Consider the following 14675-nt stretch of genomic DNA (forward strand, 5'->3'; position numbering starts at 1 on the left):
ACTTACTCTTTTCTTTAGATTCCGCAAATAAGTGAGATCATATGGTACTTATCTTTCTCTGTCTGACTTATTTCACTTAACATAATGTTCTCTAGGTCCATCCATGTTGTTGCAAATGGTAAGATTTCTTTCTTCTTTATGGCTGCGTAATACTCCATTGTATAAATGTACCACAGTGTTATAACAAGTGTTTTGATATCTGTATCTGGTAGATTGCTTGCCTCCATTTTGGTTCTTTTTCTGGAGTTTTCTCCCGTTCTTTCATTTGAGACATGTTTCTTTGTTTCCTCATTTTAGTTGCCTCCCTGTTTTTATTTCTATTTATTAGATAGACCTGCTATGTCCACGAGTCTTGGCAGGGTGGCCTTATGTAGCAGGTGTCCTTTGGGGCTCAGTGGTGCAGTCTCCCTGGTCACCTTAGCCAGGTGCTCCAGGTGTGTCCCTTGTGTGGTTTGTGTGTGCCCTCCTGTTGTAGTTGAGCCTTCATTGCTGTTTGCACATCAATGGGAGGGATTCTCCCTCAGGCTGATTGGTCGTGAGGAATGGCTGTGACTACAATAGAGGAGCTGTGGTGCAGGGAGTGACCCTATGGAGCACGATTTGCTTTAGCAAGGCTCTGGTGGCTTCCCAGTCTGCCTGTTGTGTATGTCGTTTGTGGAGGTGTTTGTGTGGTGCTCTGGTATGGCCTGAAGCTGGCCACTGGGTGTGTTGTTTTTGGGGCCTCTTTGGAGGAGTTCTGGTGCAGGCCTAGGTCAGCCGCTGCCTGTGCCCAGCCCAGGGCCACCTGGTAGGCGCTACAAAATGATCTGAGGTTGGTAGCTACCTGTGCTGGACTTGGTGGTGACTGGAAGGGGTATGCTGTGAAGTGAGGCCAGATGCCACTAGTGCCGGGGGGCACTTAGCAAGAGGTACAGGGCACGCCAAGGTCAGCCACTGCTAGTTTGGGTTTTGTGGACCTCTGAGAGATTTTAGGAAAGTCTGCAGCATGGGCTGAGGCTGGAAGCTTGTGAGCAACAGATGTTGAAAGAGTTGGGGTGGGTGCATGGGTGGGGTGGGGTGTCAGGGAATCACCAGGGTGTGGGGCAAGTGTTGTTAGCCAGGTTGATGGAGACTCAGATATGGTGCCCACCTGTGCCTACCAGCTAGGCTGAGGGAAGACTCAGGAAAGAATAATGGTGCCTGCCAGCACTTCTGTCTGGGAGAGAGCTGTCCCTCCACAGCTTGCACTGAAGTCAGACAATTCAGTTCCTCCCCCTATGTCCCTGGAGCTTTTCCAGCTGCTGTCCTTTTGCGGGAGGTTAGGGCAAGTGTTTGTGAATCTGTGCGTGGGCCCTTTTAGAAGACGCCTTGGTCTATAGTCCCCTTCTGTCTCACCAGGATGGAATCCCTGCTGATTTTCACAGGCAGCTGTGGTGGGGGCTCCTCTTCCTGGTACTGGTGCTCCGGGCTGGGATGCCTCACTCCTCAGGGGGTACCTCCACAGCTGAGATATCCCTCCTAATTCTTAACTGCTGCACATGGGTGCAGGACCTGCCCGTTCCATGTCTCCACCCCTCCTACCAGTCTTCACATGGCTTCTTCTTTATATCCTTAGTTACAGGACTTCTGTTCAGCTCATCTTCAGATGCATCTAAAGGGTGGTTGTTTTATAATTTAGTTGTAATTTTGATGTGGTTGTTGGAGGAGGCAAGCACAACATTCATCTATGCTGCCATCTTGACTGGAAGTATGAAGCAACTTACTTTTGAAGGGTTCAGAAAAAAATACACACAGAGAAAAAGCAAATGTAGTAAAATATTAATTGTTCAGTCTAGGTATAGATAGTATGAGTGTTCATAGTACTGTTATTTTAATTTTTTTTGTATGTTTGAAAACCTTTGTAATCAAAAGTTGTAGGGAAAATGCAAATAAAAAAAATAAGCTTAGCCCAATAGGGAAATTAATACAGGAGAAGAAAATCCATTTTCTTTTAAAATTCACTTCATTATCCTGCCTTCCAATGTTGCTTTCACAATCTATATGATAATTATATCGATTCCTTTCTAATATGTTTCCACTGCCAGCCCATTTTCTAGGCCAATAACAGGCAGACACAAACTGACCTCAGCTAATTTGGGGTTTCCTATTATGCAGTTCATTTTGGTTGGTACCTATAGTTTCCATTAAACAGAGGTAGGAGAATAATACAGGTCACCTCCCCCACCATCTCACTACCAGTGGAATATTACAATGGAAACAAGCCTGAGGCCTAATTCTGCCACTCATATAGGTATCAGCAAGCAGACACAAAACCAGTTGTACAAACTGTTCTGCAAACTCAATGCAGTCCCAGTTCTATTTTTTTTTTTTAGATATTCTAACTGTGTCTTGCATGAAATGTTCAATCGAAGCAGATGAGGTAATATTACAGCAATACAATTGAATTAGACAATAAAATCCTGTGATATAATCCCCAAATACAAGACCCCTGTTTAACTGTAGGCCTGGACAACCGTTCTAAAGGGTGTGGGCTATTAGGCTTACTGGAGTCTTATTGTTTTTGTAATAACACTTATGTTATTTCAGAAGCAATACCATGCATTGTAGAGAGTATAGAAAATACAGAAAAATGGTGAAAGCTTTCTATGGCCAGCATCTAAAAGTCACTACTATTAATATTAGTGCATTTTTTTTCTGGATCTTTCTGTGAGTGTTTGTGTTCATGTATACACACACCCACACACATTTGCATTTTTACCCAAATGAGATTATGGTATTTTGCAACCTACTTTTTTTCAGTTCAGCAATCTCCACCCTTGAAGACTAGGTTAACATTTCCCCAGTTAACCCCAAAATGCCATAATAGGTGGTGCATCCAAACTAGTACTCAGTAAAGGGCCACACATTATATCTACTTCTTATGTCCTTTTCATCTTTTTTAAAATCTAGCACAGTCACTGTTTTTTATGGCTTTGGCTTGTTGATGAGATTAGACCAGTTGGTTGTTCTGGAGCGTCTTACTAGTTTTGTCTACTTTCCTCATTGTCCCATGTTTCAGCTTGTTCACTCATTTCCTTTATTTCTTGTAAAATAGAGGCTATCTTTAAAGACTAGGTGGGTTCAAGTTAACTATTTTTTGGTTAGAACACAAGATGCTGTTGTGTGTCTTATGCTGCATCACATCTGAGGATGCATATTGGTTGATCCACCTTACTGATTTTAAGATTGACCATTACTCTATTCTTCTCATCTGTCTATGCAAGTTTGGGAGTGTCTATACAGTATTTCTACTCAATCTGTATATCTTGGCATATCTAAGCAGTGAGAAATCATTTTACCCTCAGTCATGCTAATTTACAAGGCCGTGGGTGTTGATTGGAGATGAAGTTAGCTGAACCTCACAGTAGCCCCTCTAGTTCCTGATTAGAGTCTTTTAAATAACAATCAATCTCCGTAGAGTATGTAAGTGTGTATTTCCTATCAAAATACTACAGTCATAACTAACCTGTCCTAGGGTATACATGAAAACTTATAAGCCCATGTATCAAATTTCACCCATTCTGAAGGGCACTTTTCTTTTTCAAATTATAACCTGAATTCTGGATGCATCTTCGAATCAATGGTGTCTTAAGATCACTGTTGTTAGGCAGCGGTTTTGATGTAATTATCATAATCTCTGCATGCATGCACTTGGTAATAGCTGCTCACATTGTAATCATTTTGGTTAAATTATGTTCATTGTTGAGTTTATTTTCTATTTAAAATGTCTTCAATAATACTACACGATGATTTGACAAGGAAATGATTTTTCTTTCTTAGTGGTACATGAAATAATGGAGTGCTTGCAATTGATGGCATTGATGAAATTCAGGACATTGTACTGGCCATATTGAGGTATTTAAAGTAAATTACATATAATATCGCATTAGTAGAGGAAACCAAAGCTGTCTGTCCTTAAGAGCAGCATCTTCAGGGATGGGGACTGCTCACTTTGTGACAGACACTCTCCCCCTCCATTAGTATCTTGTCCTTTAAAAAATGTTTTATTATGAAAGATTTCAACTATACACAGAAATAGAAGGAATAGTCTAAGAACTCTCCTGGGCCCATCACCTCGCTTCAGGTGTTGCCAACATATGGCCAGCCTTGTTTCATCTGTATACTCACTTATTTCTTTTCCTCCCATATTATTTTCGAGCAGATCCAAAGCATCATGATATTTATTTCTTCCATAGATATTTCAGTATGCATATCGAAAAAATGAAAAACAGAATACAGTTATCATGTCTAAACGTAAATGAATAATTACTTAATATAAAATATTCTGTGCTCAAATTTCCAGTAGTCTCAAATGTGTCATATGTTTTTTCTTTGAATCAGGATCCAAATAACATCTACACATAGCAATCAGTTGAAATGTTTTTTAAGCCTCTTTATTCTCTAGCAGAGGTCAGCAAAACATAAATGGTTAGATAGTACGTATTTTAGGTGTTGTGAGCTATATGGACTGTGTCTCTGTCATGACTACTCAGTTCTTCCTTTGTAGTACAAAGCAGCCATTGGTAATATGTGAATGATGGATGTAGTTGTGCTCCCGTAAATATTCACAAAAACAAGTAGCAGGGTACATTTGGCTTAAGAGTCATTGTTTGGTGACCCCTGATCTATAGCAGTAGCTTTCAAACTTTCGTGTGTGTCAGAATCACTTGGAGGGCTCATAAACAACACAGAGGCCAATGCTTGATACAATATAAGATAAGGCCTCTATGTTTTCACTGTGCTCCTAATCTGTTGGTTTCCCCTTCACCTCTTTATTTTTTCTTATGATTTATTTGTTAAGGAAAACAGCTCATTTGTCTTTTAAAGTTTCCCATAGTTGGATCAAGAGGCTTGCTCTGATTCCAGTTTTGTGTGTGTGTGTGTGTGTGTGTGTGTGTGTGTGTGTGTGTGTTTGCTTTGGAATGTTTTATGGTTTTTTTTTGTTTTGTTTTGGGTTTTTTTTTCTGTTTTTTTTTTGGTGTATAGAGTGAGGAGGGCAAGCACACTTAATAGGTGGTTGTTCTGTGTTCTTCCAACAGTAGACAATAATGTGTGGCTATCTTTCTTCCCCATTGTTTTCAAGAGAAGGACTTTCTTAGATTCATTGAATGGTAGAGCTGGAAGTCCCTTTAGATTACCTAAAAACCTTTTCATTTTACAGATGAGGTACATATACCTAGGGATAGAAAAAGATGGGCCCAGAGTCACACAGCATATTAGTGATGGAAACAGTTTTAATGAATTTATTTAGTTTTTATTGTTTCTATGTGTATTGAGGTATACTTGACAAATAAAAATGGTATATATTTAAGGTATACGACTTGATGTTTGATATACGTATACACTGTGAAATAATTGTCTCAATGAAGCTAAGTAATACCTCTGTCACCTCACATAGATACAACTTTCTTTCCTTCCTTTTTTTTTTGTGATGAAAACACTTCAGGTCTATCCTCTTAGCAAATTTCAAGTGTATAATGCAGTATTGTTAACTATATTAACATTGCTCTACATTAGATCTCCAGAACTTACTCAACTTACATAACTACGACATTGTACCTCTTGACCACCATCTCCTCAGGTCCCTCCTCCCCCTCAGCCCCTGCAACCACCACTCCATTCTCTGCCTCTAAGAGTGTGACTCTTTTGGATTCTACATATGAGTAAAATCTTGCAGTATTTGTCTTTTTGTGTCTGGCTGGTTTCATTTAGCATAATGTCCTCCAGTTTCATCCCTGTTGTTGAAAATGGCAGGATTTTCTTCTTTTTTAAGGCCGATTACTATGTCATTATGTGTGTATATATTTATCTGTTTGTCAATCTATGGACACTTATGTTGTTTCCACATCTTGGCCATTGTGAGTAATGCTGCAATGAACATGGGTGTATTGAAAGCTCTTTGAGAGCCTGATTTCATTCCCTTTGCATATAGACTCACAAGTGGTATTGCTGGATCATAAGGTATTTCTATCTATAGGCATTTTAATTTATGACCTCTGATCTAAACCATTTAATCAAAATTTCTTTTTCTTAAACTGGAGGCTTTTTACAACCTCCCTCTGATACCCATTCCTTTGTTTTAAATTTTGATGTTCAAGAAATTGTTCCTATTTCCTCTAATCTATGTAGTCTAGAGAATTTAAGATTTCCTTGCTGTCAATTCACATCACAAACTCATATCTAATTCTCTAATCATCCTTCCCATTTTTGGGGTTTCAGTCATCTTATTAATCACAATTTGGGATGTGACTTATGCCTCTTAATGATTTTCAAAATGTATAATAAAAGACATGTCAAATGCAAAGACATCTCCCCAAAGAATGGGTTACCCTCCAAATCTCATAATGCAAACAAAGAAAAGAATGTCCTAAATGGGATACAAGGAACCTCCCTAGAGAAACAGAAGGCGGCTTTCCCTTAAAGGGGCCCCCACAGGGACTTTAATTTCTTGAGATAAACGAGACAAGCAGGCAGTGGGATACAGTGGAAAGACTGGCAGACCTGGAGCCCCACAGCTCGGGTTTGAATTCCTGGATTGCCATGTAGTCACAAACTGAGCAAAACTAAGTTGCTTTACCCTCTGTAAATGTAGGTGACCGAGATAAAATACACCAGTCTGCCTTTTGGAGTTGTGTCTAGCACATTCAACCAAAATCAGTTCCTTTCAAAGCTCTTAAAAGCTGTTGTTCCTAGTTGTTTAGCCATTGGGAATCGCTTGGTGGCAGCATGGAGTTGCTTTTATAATTTAACATTTAAAAAAATTCTGTCACTAAAGAATAGGGTTCATTGCAGAAGTATTTAAACTGTTTGAAAGGACCCATCCGCAGCCCAGCAATACCAAAGGCCAGCGAATGGTTATTCATTATCATCTGAATGGCACCCCGCCTTTGTCATGGGCTTAATAGACTTCATTAGGATTTGGCTAAAGATTCTATCCCTGTCAATTACCCACTACCTGACAAGAGCCTGTCTGTTAACGGTGCCAGTCGTTCCGGGGCCTTGAGCCTGTGTGGGTTTTGAAAATAAGCGTTTGTCACAGGCTGTACCATCTCCTCCCCTCCCCACCCCCACAGTCAAGCTGATCAGAGCGCTGTACACCTTTTACTTGGTTGCCTGCAGTACTATTGGAAAGAGCACTTGAGGCACTCAGTTCCATTAAAAATGGTTAATCAATACCTCCTGTGTGCAAGGCGCACGCACTTCCAAGTTGTTCACCACCTAGTAGGAGAGGCAGATAAGACACAGGAGACTGCAATATATTCTGTTCGACAATGGTGTCAATCCAGATGAGGACAGTGGGCTGGAATAGGCCTGAAGGGGATGTAGATTAAAGCGAATGGCAAAGGATAAATGCACATTATTTAGATCTAGGAGGAGGGAGACATTCTAAGCAGAGGGAATGGCATGAGCAAAGATACAGAGGTTTGAAACATCATAGCGTAGCCGGAAAATCTAAGCAGTGTAGTATATCAAGAGTGTCAGAGATTGACACTCTTGCCTACATGGAGACTCCTGGAGAGGTAATGACAACAGCAGACACTTCTAATGGATTATTTCAAGGATACCATGCTAAAGCCATTAAGCTCTATTTATTCAAGAACCCTCTAAGGTGGATACCGTTTTTTGCAAGTGGGAAAACTGAAGCCCAGAGAATTTAGTTAGGTCACTAACACTCACTGTTGCACAGCTAATGAGCCACCCAGGTCAGCTTCAGAGCCCAAACTGTGCTTTGGGATTAGAAATAGGCATTAAGTTATGGAAGGCCTTAATTGCTACTTTGATGAGAGTTTCTCCTGCTCTATAAGTAGAAGGAAGCCTCTAAAGGGAATTGAAGCAAGGAGGGTGACTATGGATCAGGAAATTTGGGATTATAGGCCCTGCTCTCATCAGGCTGATTGTAACTTCAGGCAAATCCCTTTCTTTCTTTGGGCCTCAGTTTTTTCATCTGTAAAATGAGGATGCTGACAAAGGGCTAACTTTGAGAATCCCTTTCAGCTCTTTGAGTTTTTTGCTTCTCTAACTAGGGGTAGGGAAGGGGCTAAATTCTTAACTGGTAAGACTGGTAGGCACTCTCTGTGTACTTTGTTCTTTATACATGCTATACCTCCAGCCTGGATTGCCATCTTGCTTCCCATCTGCCTTTGCAAGTACTTTCTGACATAGCCCCCTAACCCACACCTTCTAACTCCTACAGTGCTACTAAGTTAGCTGTCCCTTTTGGCCCCTAATTGTAGACTGTCTTGTATTCTTTGTTAGTTGTTTCCTTTGTAAGGTTTTCTTTCTACTTCGGGCCCCTCCTTCTACTTTTTATATTCTCTTACTCCCTATGTCAATTAACAGTCTTGGTTACAAGGGGGTCTTGGAGAAAATCGTATTAATCATTTTTTTTTTCTCTTCTGGCAGTGTGTGTGAGCACAGCAAAGAGAATCTTATGACTCCCTCCAACATGGGGGTGATCTTTGGTCCCACGCTGATGAGAGCTCAGGAAGACACTGTAGCTGCCATGATGAACATCAAATTCCAGAACATTGTGGTAGAAATCCTAATTGAGCACTTTGTCAAGGTATGTGTTTCCTATCCTCACCATCACTCCTTCAAACATGTAACAGTCTCCCCTAGACACTCTCCCCTAGCTGCCTTTTAGAATTTGTCTGTCTCCCTGGCTCAAGTCGATAATGGAAGGAAATGCCATGGTGGCACAACATTTAATGGCATTTCTGACCTTGTGAAATTCATTCATTTAGCAAATGCTGCTTGATTACGCAACTTTTATTATCAGGCTCCATGCTAGATGGTACAGAAGAAGAAAAGGTTACTACGTATAGTTTTAAAGCGTTAACGGTGTAATATGAAGACAGCCATCTAAACAAAGGAAAATGATAGCTTTAGAGTGGTGTATGTACAATGAAACCATAAAGAAAGCAATACCTATATTTATTTAAACCCCATCCCATCCTGAAAGAATTCAAGGTGGTATATTTTATATGGTATGTAAAATACGAGGCAGTGTACATTTTAATTAGGTCAAGTGAAAAAGGAATAAATAAGGATAGAGACAGAAAATGAACCCAGGAATGAGGCTAGACAAAAAGATATGTATTGACAAGTCCTGTACACTTGCTACAGTTGGTCCTACATTTGACTCTAAGCTTTCTAGCAGCCAGTGCCATCCTAACAGAGCATAATTCAATAAGACTTTCCTGCAAGGGGACGGGGCTCAGGTGTAGTCCAGGTGGATCCACAGCTCGAATCCAAACTCTGCCACTTACTAGATGCATTAGGTGGGATGTGGGTTAGGCTTCTAAGACTCTACATATAAACACAGTTGCTGCAACACAGGAGACTTTTATTTCTTGGTTGTGGGATAGTCCAGCGAGGTGGTCCCGGGCTGGTATGGTGACTAGAGAGGGGCACGAACCCAGGTTCCTTCTTTCTCATTGCTCTGCCGTCCCTAAGGTGCTGTTTCATGTGCATGACCAAATATCTTGTACATTATGCCAATTGAGAGGGGTGAAAGAAAGGGAAGTGGAGGGAGGATGCAACCCTCTGCCTTAAGGTCTTGACCTGAAAGTCACCCATATCACTTTCATTTACATACTATTTGTCAGAATTTAATCTCATGGTCACATCTAACTATACGAGAGGCAGGGACGTATAGGGTTTTTTGGGGGGAGGTACATTTATGTGCCCAGTCGTTCATTCATATAAAAAAATACAGACTGGGAAAGTTTTAAAGATGCAGAAAAGCTCAGTTTGGGGTCGTTTGGACTTGAGATTCCTGAAAGATATCCAGAGAGCAAGCACTGTCTAGGAAGTAGTTGACTGTGAATTTAAAGCAGGGTTTGGTCGACTTCTTCTTAATGGACCATATAGTAAATATATTAGGCTTTGCAGGTCATGGATCTCTGTCACAACTACTCACCTCCACCTTTGTATTGGGGAAAAAAGCCATAGACAACACAGAAACAAATGAGTATTTCAATGAAGCTCTCTGTACAAAACAAGCAGCAGGCCTGTGGGCTGTAATTTCCTGACTCCTAGTCTAAAGCCCAGATATCATTGATTGATTGATTGATTGATTGATTGATTGATTGATTGAGCTGATTCAACGAATATGCATTGGAGTACCTACTATTTGCCAGGTATTGTTTTAGGCACTGGAGATACAGCCCTCATGGAGTTTAATTCTAAGGAAGTAGAAAAACAGTATTCAAAATATATAAAATATATAGTATGTTAGATGGTGACGAGAATTAAGAAAACAATAAAGCAAATAACTGGAATAAGAAGGGTTGGGAAGTAGTTTTGCAATTTTAAATACAGTGGCCAAGAAGGCCTCATTGAGAAGATGACCTTTGAGCAGAGACCCATGGGAAATAAAGGAGTAATTCATTCAGATATCTGGTGGGAAAACATTCTAGGCTGAGGAAATGGTAAGTGCGAAATCACTGAGGCAGAACTGAGCTTTCATGTTCAAGGTACAACAAGGAGGCCAGGTTGACTTAGAACAGATTAAGCAAAAGAAGAAATAGAAGAAGATGGCTTCAGAGAGGAAATAGAGAGGGAAAGCTGAGTAGATCTTATAGGGCCTTAGAATCCACTGGAGAGATTTTGACTTTGCTATCTGAGTAAGATAGAAAGGGGTTTTTGGCCAGAGAAATGACATTATTTGTCTTGTGTTTAACAGACTATTCTGCAACTGTGTGAAGAATGGCTGTAGGAGAACAAGGGTAGAAGCAAGGAAACGAATTAGCTATAACTGCTGTTTCAATAATGCAGTCAGGAAATGGTTGTACCTTAGATGAGGACGGAAATAGTGGAAATGGTAACAAGTGGTCAGGTTCTAAATATATTTTGGAGGTAGAGCCGACAGATTTGCTGACAAGTTATATGTGGAATATGGGAGAAAGCAAGAAATCATGGGTAACTTCAGGGTTTTATATCTGAACATCTGGAAGGATGAACTTCCCATTTACTGAGATAGATAAGGCTGGAGGGGAGCAGATTTGAAAGTAAAGAGCAGGACTTAAGCTTGGGACAAATGAAGATGCTATATATGCCTAGGAGACATCTGATGTCAGAGAAGAGAACAGGGTTAGAGAAGTAGAGTTGGCCTTCGATAGCACAGAGGTGGTGGTTAAAACCATATGAGTGAATAGTCTCGCCTAGGGAATACTTGTAGCAAGAAAATAAATGTTAGAGCAAGGATTGAAGTCTAGGGAGTGCCAATGTTTGAAGGGCCAATAGAAGAGACCACACAACAGATTGAGAAAGAATGGTCAGTGACAGGAGAACTTGAAGATAAGGGATCCCTAGACTTCTGGAAAGGAGAGAGTTTCAGGAGGAAAAGAGTGGACAGTAATTTCAATTTCCCAAGATATGTCATGTAGGGTAAGCACTGAAAAGTATCTACTGCTTTAAATGTTTTTGAAATTTAAAATATAAGCATACATGTACATGGAGAAAATTCCAAACCATGGAGAAAGTGTAGAATGAAAAACAATTCTACCTTTACCTATGCTCAACCTTAGTTCCATTTTTCATTTCAACGTTTTTTTGTCATTCTAACAAAAAAGAAAAGTACATATATACACATACACATGCATTTGGTGGATCTTAACATGTGTATATTATTCCTCTACTGACTATAACTAAAAACACTGGACATTATATATAAAAGTAACATAAGAAGACTCTGAAATTTGGAGGGAAGAAGTCAGACCAGACTGGCTAGGGACCTTGGGACCTGAGGAATGACATGGCCATAAGTCACTTGGGTTTTATTTTTGCCTCATATCTCCCGGATTGGGTAATGTGGAAGCTGACAACCTAAGAATACCAATGGGTACGGTCTAAGAATGTTCCAAACAAAAGCCTGCTCTCTCTAGCCAAAGCACCTGGAAATGGACAGCATAAAAACAGAGAAAAAATGTTAGATAATAACCTCTCTGCTCCAGCAAAACACCACAGAAAAAATTGCAGCACCTCCCCCACCCCTGCCAGCAAAGGTTCAATGGAGAGCCTAGACTTCTGCCTTTGCCAGTCTGTAAGAAGGCAGCTGACCTTCCCTCCCTCCACCCCATGTAGTGGTATCAAGAAGGCCAAGTGGGAAACTGGACTTCGTTCCACACCTGGTGGTAATGAGACAATGTCCCTCACCCCCTTTGGTGTCAGTGGAGACCCCATGAAGTACCTGAACTTCCATGCCCGTTTAACACTAGAGTAGTGTCAGAGGAGCCTGGTAGAAATAGGACTTCCACCACCACTCAGTGGTAATGAGGCTACCACACCATCATGTCAGTGGAAAGGAGACCATGTGGGGAGCAGTAGTGAGGCATCTCTTTCCCTCTAGCCAGAGTAGTATCAGCAGAGGCCTAGGGAGGAGCCTAAGTTCCTACTCCTGCCTAGTAGTAACAAGGAGTCCTTCCCTCGCATTGATATATCAATGGAGGACAAGTGGAAAACCTGGACTTAGACCCCATCCCGGCACTAATGAGGCAGCGCTCCTTCTCCCCTGCATTGGCAGTGTCAGAGAAGACCTGCAATAACAGAAGACACAAGTAAGAACCAGACTCTTACTCATAACACCCAAATGTATAGGCTTCAGTTGAAAATCGTTTATCATACCAAGAACCAGGAAGATCTTAACATGAATGAGACATCAACAGAATCAATACCATGATGACACAGATGTTAATTATCTGACAACTTTTAAAGTAGCCATCATAAAAATGTTTTAACAAGCAATTAGGAATTTGAAACAAATGAAAATATAGACAATCTCAGCAAAGTAATAAAAAGTTTCTGGAAAGAAATACAAAGACTCAGCAAAGAAATAGAAGATATAAAGAAGAACCAATTAAAAATTATAGAACTGTGAAATGCAATAAGTGAAATTTAAAGTCCATTGGATGGGCTCAAGAATAGAATGGAGAGGATAGGGGAAAGAAACTGAACTTTAAGAATAACGGACATTATTCAATCCAACAACAGAAGACTAAGAGAATTTATTACAAGCAACCTATCCTAACAGAATAGCTAAAGGAAGTTCTCTAAACAGTAAGTACACAATATAAGAAAGAATCTTGGAACACCAGGAAGGAAGAAAGGATAACAGAAAGAGCAAAATTATGGGTAAATTCAGTGGACTTTTCTTCTCTTGAGTTTTCTCAATTATGTTTGATTGTTAAAGCAAAAATTTTCCCCCAGCTTTATTGAGATAAAGCAAAAATTGTAATATGATCTGATGGGGTTCTCAGTATATTGGGAGGAAATACTTAAGACAATTGTATTATATATAAAAGAGGGAACATAAAGAACATCAAGGAGGTAAGGTTTGTATATTTCACCACAGAGGTGAAATATTGACACCAGTAGCCTGCGATAAGTTATGAATGCATAATGTAATACCTAAGCAACCACTAAAACGCTATATTAAGCGATTCACACAGATAAATCAAATTGGAATTATTAAAAATGTTCAAGAAAACAGCAATCCTAAATGTTATGTATCAAACAAAACTTCAAATTACATAAAGCAGAAGTTTTCAGCACTGAAAGGAGAAATGGGAAAAAATCTATAATTATACTTGGAGATTTTAACATCCCTTTCTCAACTACTAAAAGAGAAACTAGACAGAAATCAGAAATTATTAAAAGGCTTGAAGAGCACCATGAACCAAAAGGATCTAATTGACATTATAGAACACTCCACCCTACAACAGCAATATATACGTTATTTTCAAATGGCCATAGAACATATAGCAAAACACCATATTCTGGATCATAAAACAAACCTCAAGAAACTTAAAAAAAATTGAAATCATGCATGGTGGTTTCTCTGACCACAGTGGAGTCAAACTGGAAATCAATAACAGAAAGGCAGCATGAGGCTTGGCAGAAAAAATGGTGATGTTGGAGAACCCAGCTTCCCAGTCCACCCACATAGATCAATGATTGGACAGCTATCTGTAAACAAAAAACAGATCTGGGAGACCTCTACAGTCCACTTAGGAAGTTTTAGCAACACAGTGGAACAACAACAACGACAAAAAAAAACCAAAACAAAAAGAATAATTGCACAAGAAGAGGATGAAGACTAACTTCATTTTTGCCTGCATCATCCCATTCCCCAAGGGGGCATTGTTCAGTGCCAAAAACGAACTTCCCAGCTAGAAAGTATCCCTCTTGCCAGAAAAGGAAGAACAGGGTAAGCGACCGGCTTCTTCAGCTCTCAAGGAACTGTGTAAAGGCCCCACTTCTGTTTCAACCCACCCAGACTGGCAAAGCTGAGATGTATACAGCTCGCTAGGAACAAGGAAGAAAACTGGAGGCTATTATTAGCAGGCATGCAGTGGAGGTGGTCATAGTTCACAAAGACCTGCTCTGTAGACAAACTCAGCACATTTCATCATATATGAAGCCAACAGCCAGCACAGCCACTGCAGACCCTTTGTAGATCTTGCCAGCTTTCTCCCCACAGTTATTAGTGTTCCTTAATGCCAGCCACCTGAATCACTTTCCACTCCCTCCAACCCCTCACCCATGATGGAGCCCAGGAACCACACTGGCAGCTATTCAAAATCTCTGTAGCTGTACAAGTGTAAGACACTAGCTGCCTGAGACTTCCCCCACCCCTGCCAGAGCCCGGGAGCCAG

At 40.4% G+C, this 14675-nt stretch overlaps 1 protein-coding gene across 5 annotated transcripts in view; it reads left to right on the forward strand.

Moving 5' to 3' along the window:
• Window positions 1-14675, forward strand: part of OPHN1 (oligophrenin 1) — a 301975-nt gene that overhangs the window by 233199 nt on the left and 54101 nt on the right. For all 5 annotated transcript variants that reach the window (XM_033108306.1, XM_033108316.1, XM_033108323.1 and 2 more), the window contains exon 19: window positions 8422-8581. In XM_033108306.1, the coding sequence (XP_032964197.1) occupies window positions 8422-8581 (160 nt within the window). The remainder of the gene's footprint in view (window positions 1-8421; window positions 8582-14675) is intronic.

This window comes from Rhinolophus ferrumequinum, chromosome X (genome assembly GCF_004115265.2).
Source record: "Rhinolophus ferrumequinum isolate MPI-CBG mRhiFer1 chromosome X, mRhiFer1_v1.p, whole genome shotgun sequence".
NCBI classification, from domain to species: domain Eukaryota; kingdom Metazoa; phylum Chordata; class Mammalia; order Chiroptera; family Rhinolophidae; genus Rhinolophus; species Rhinolophus ferrumequinum.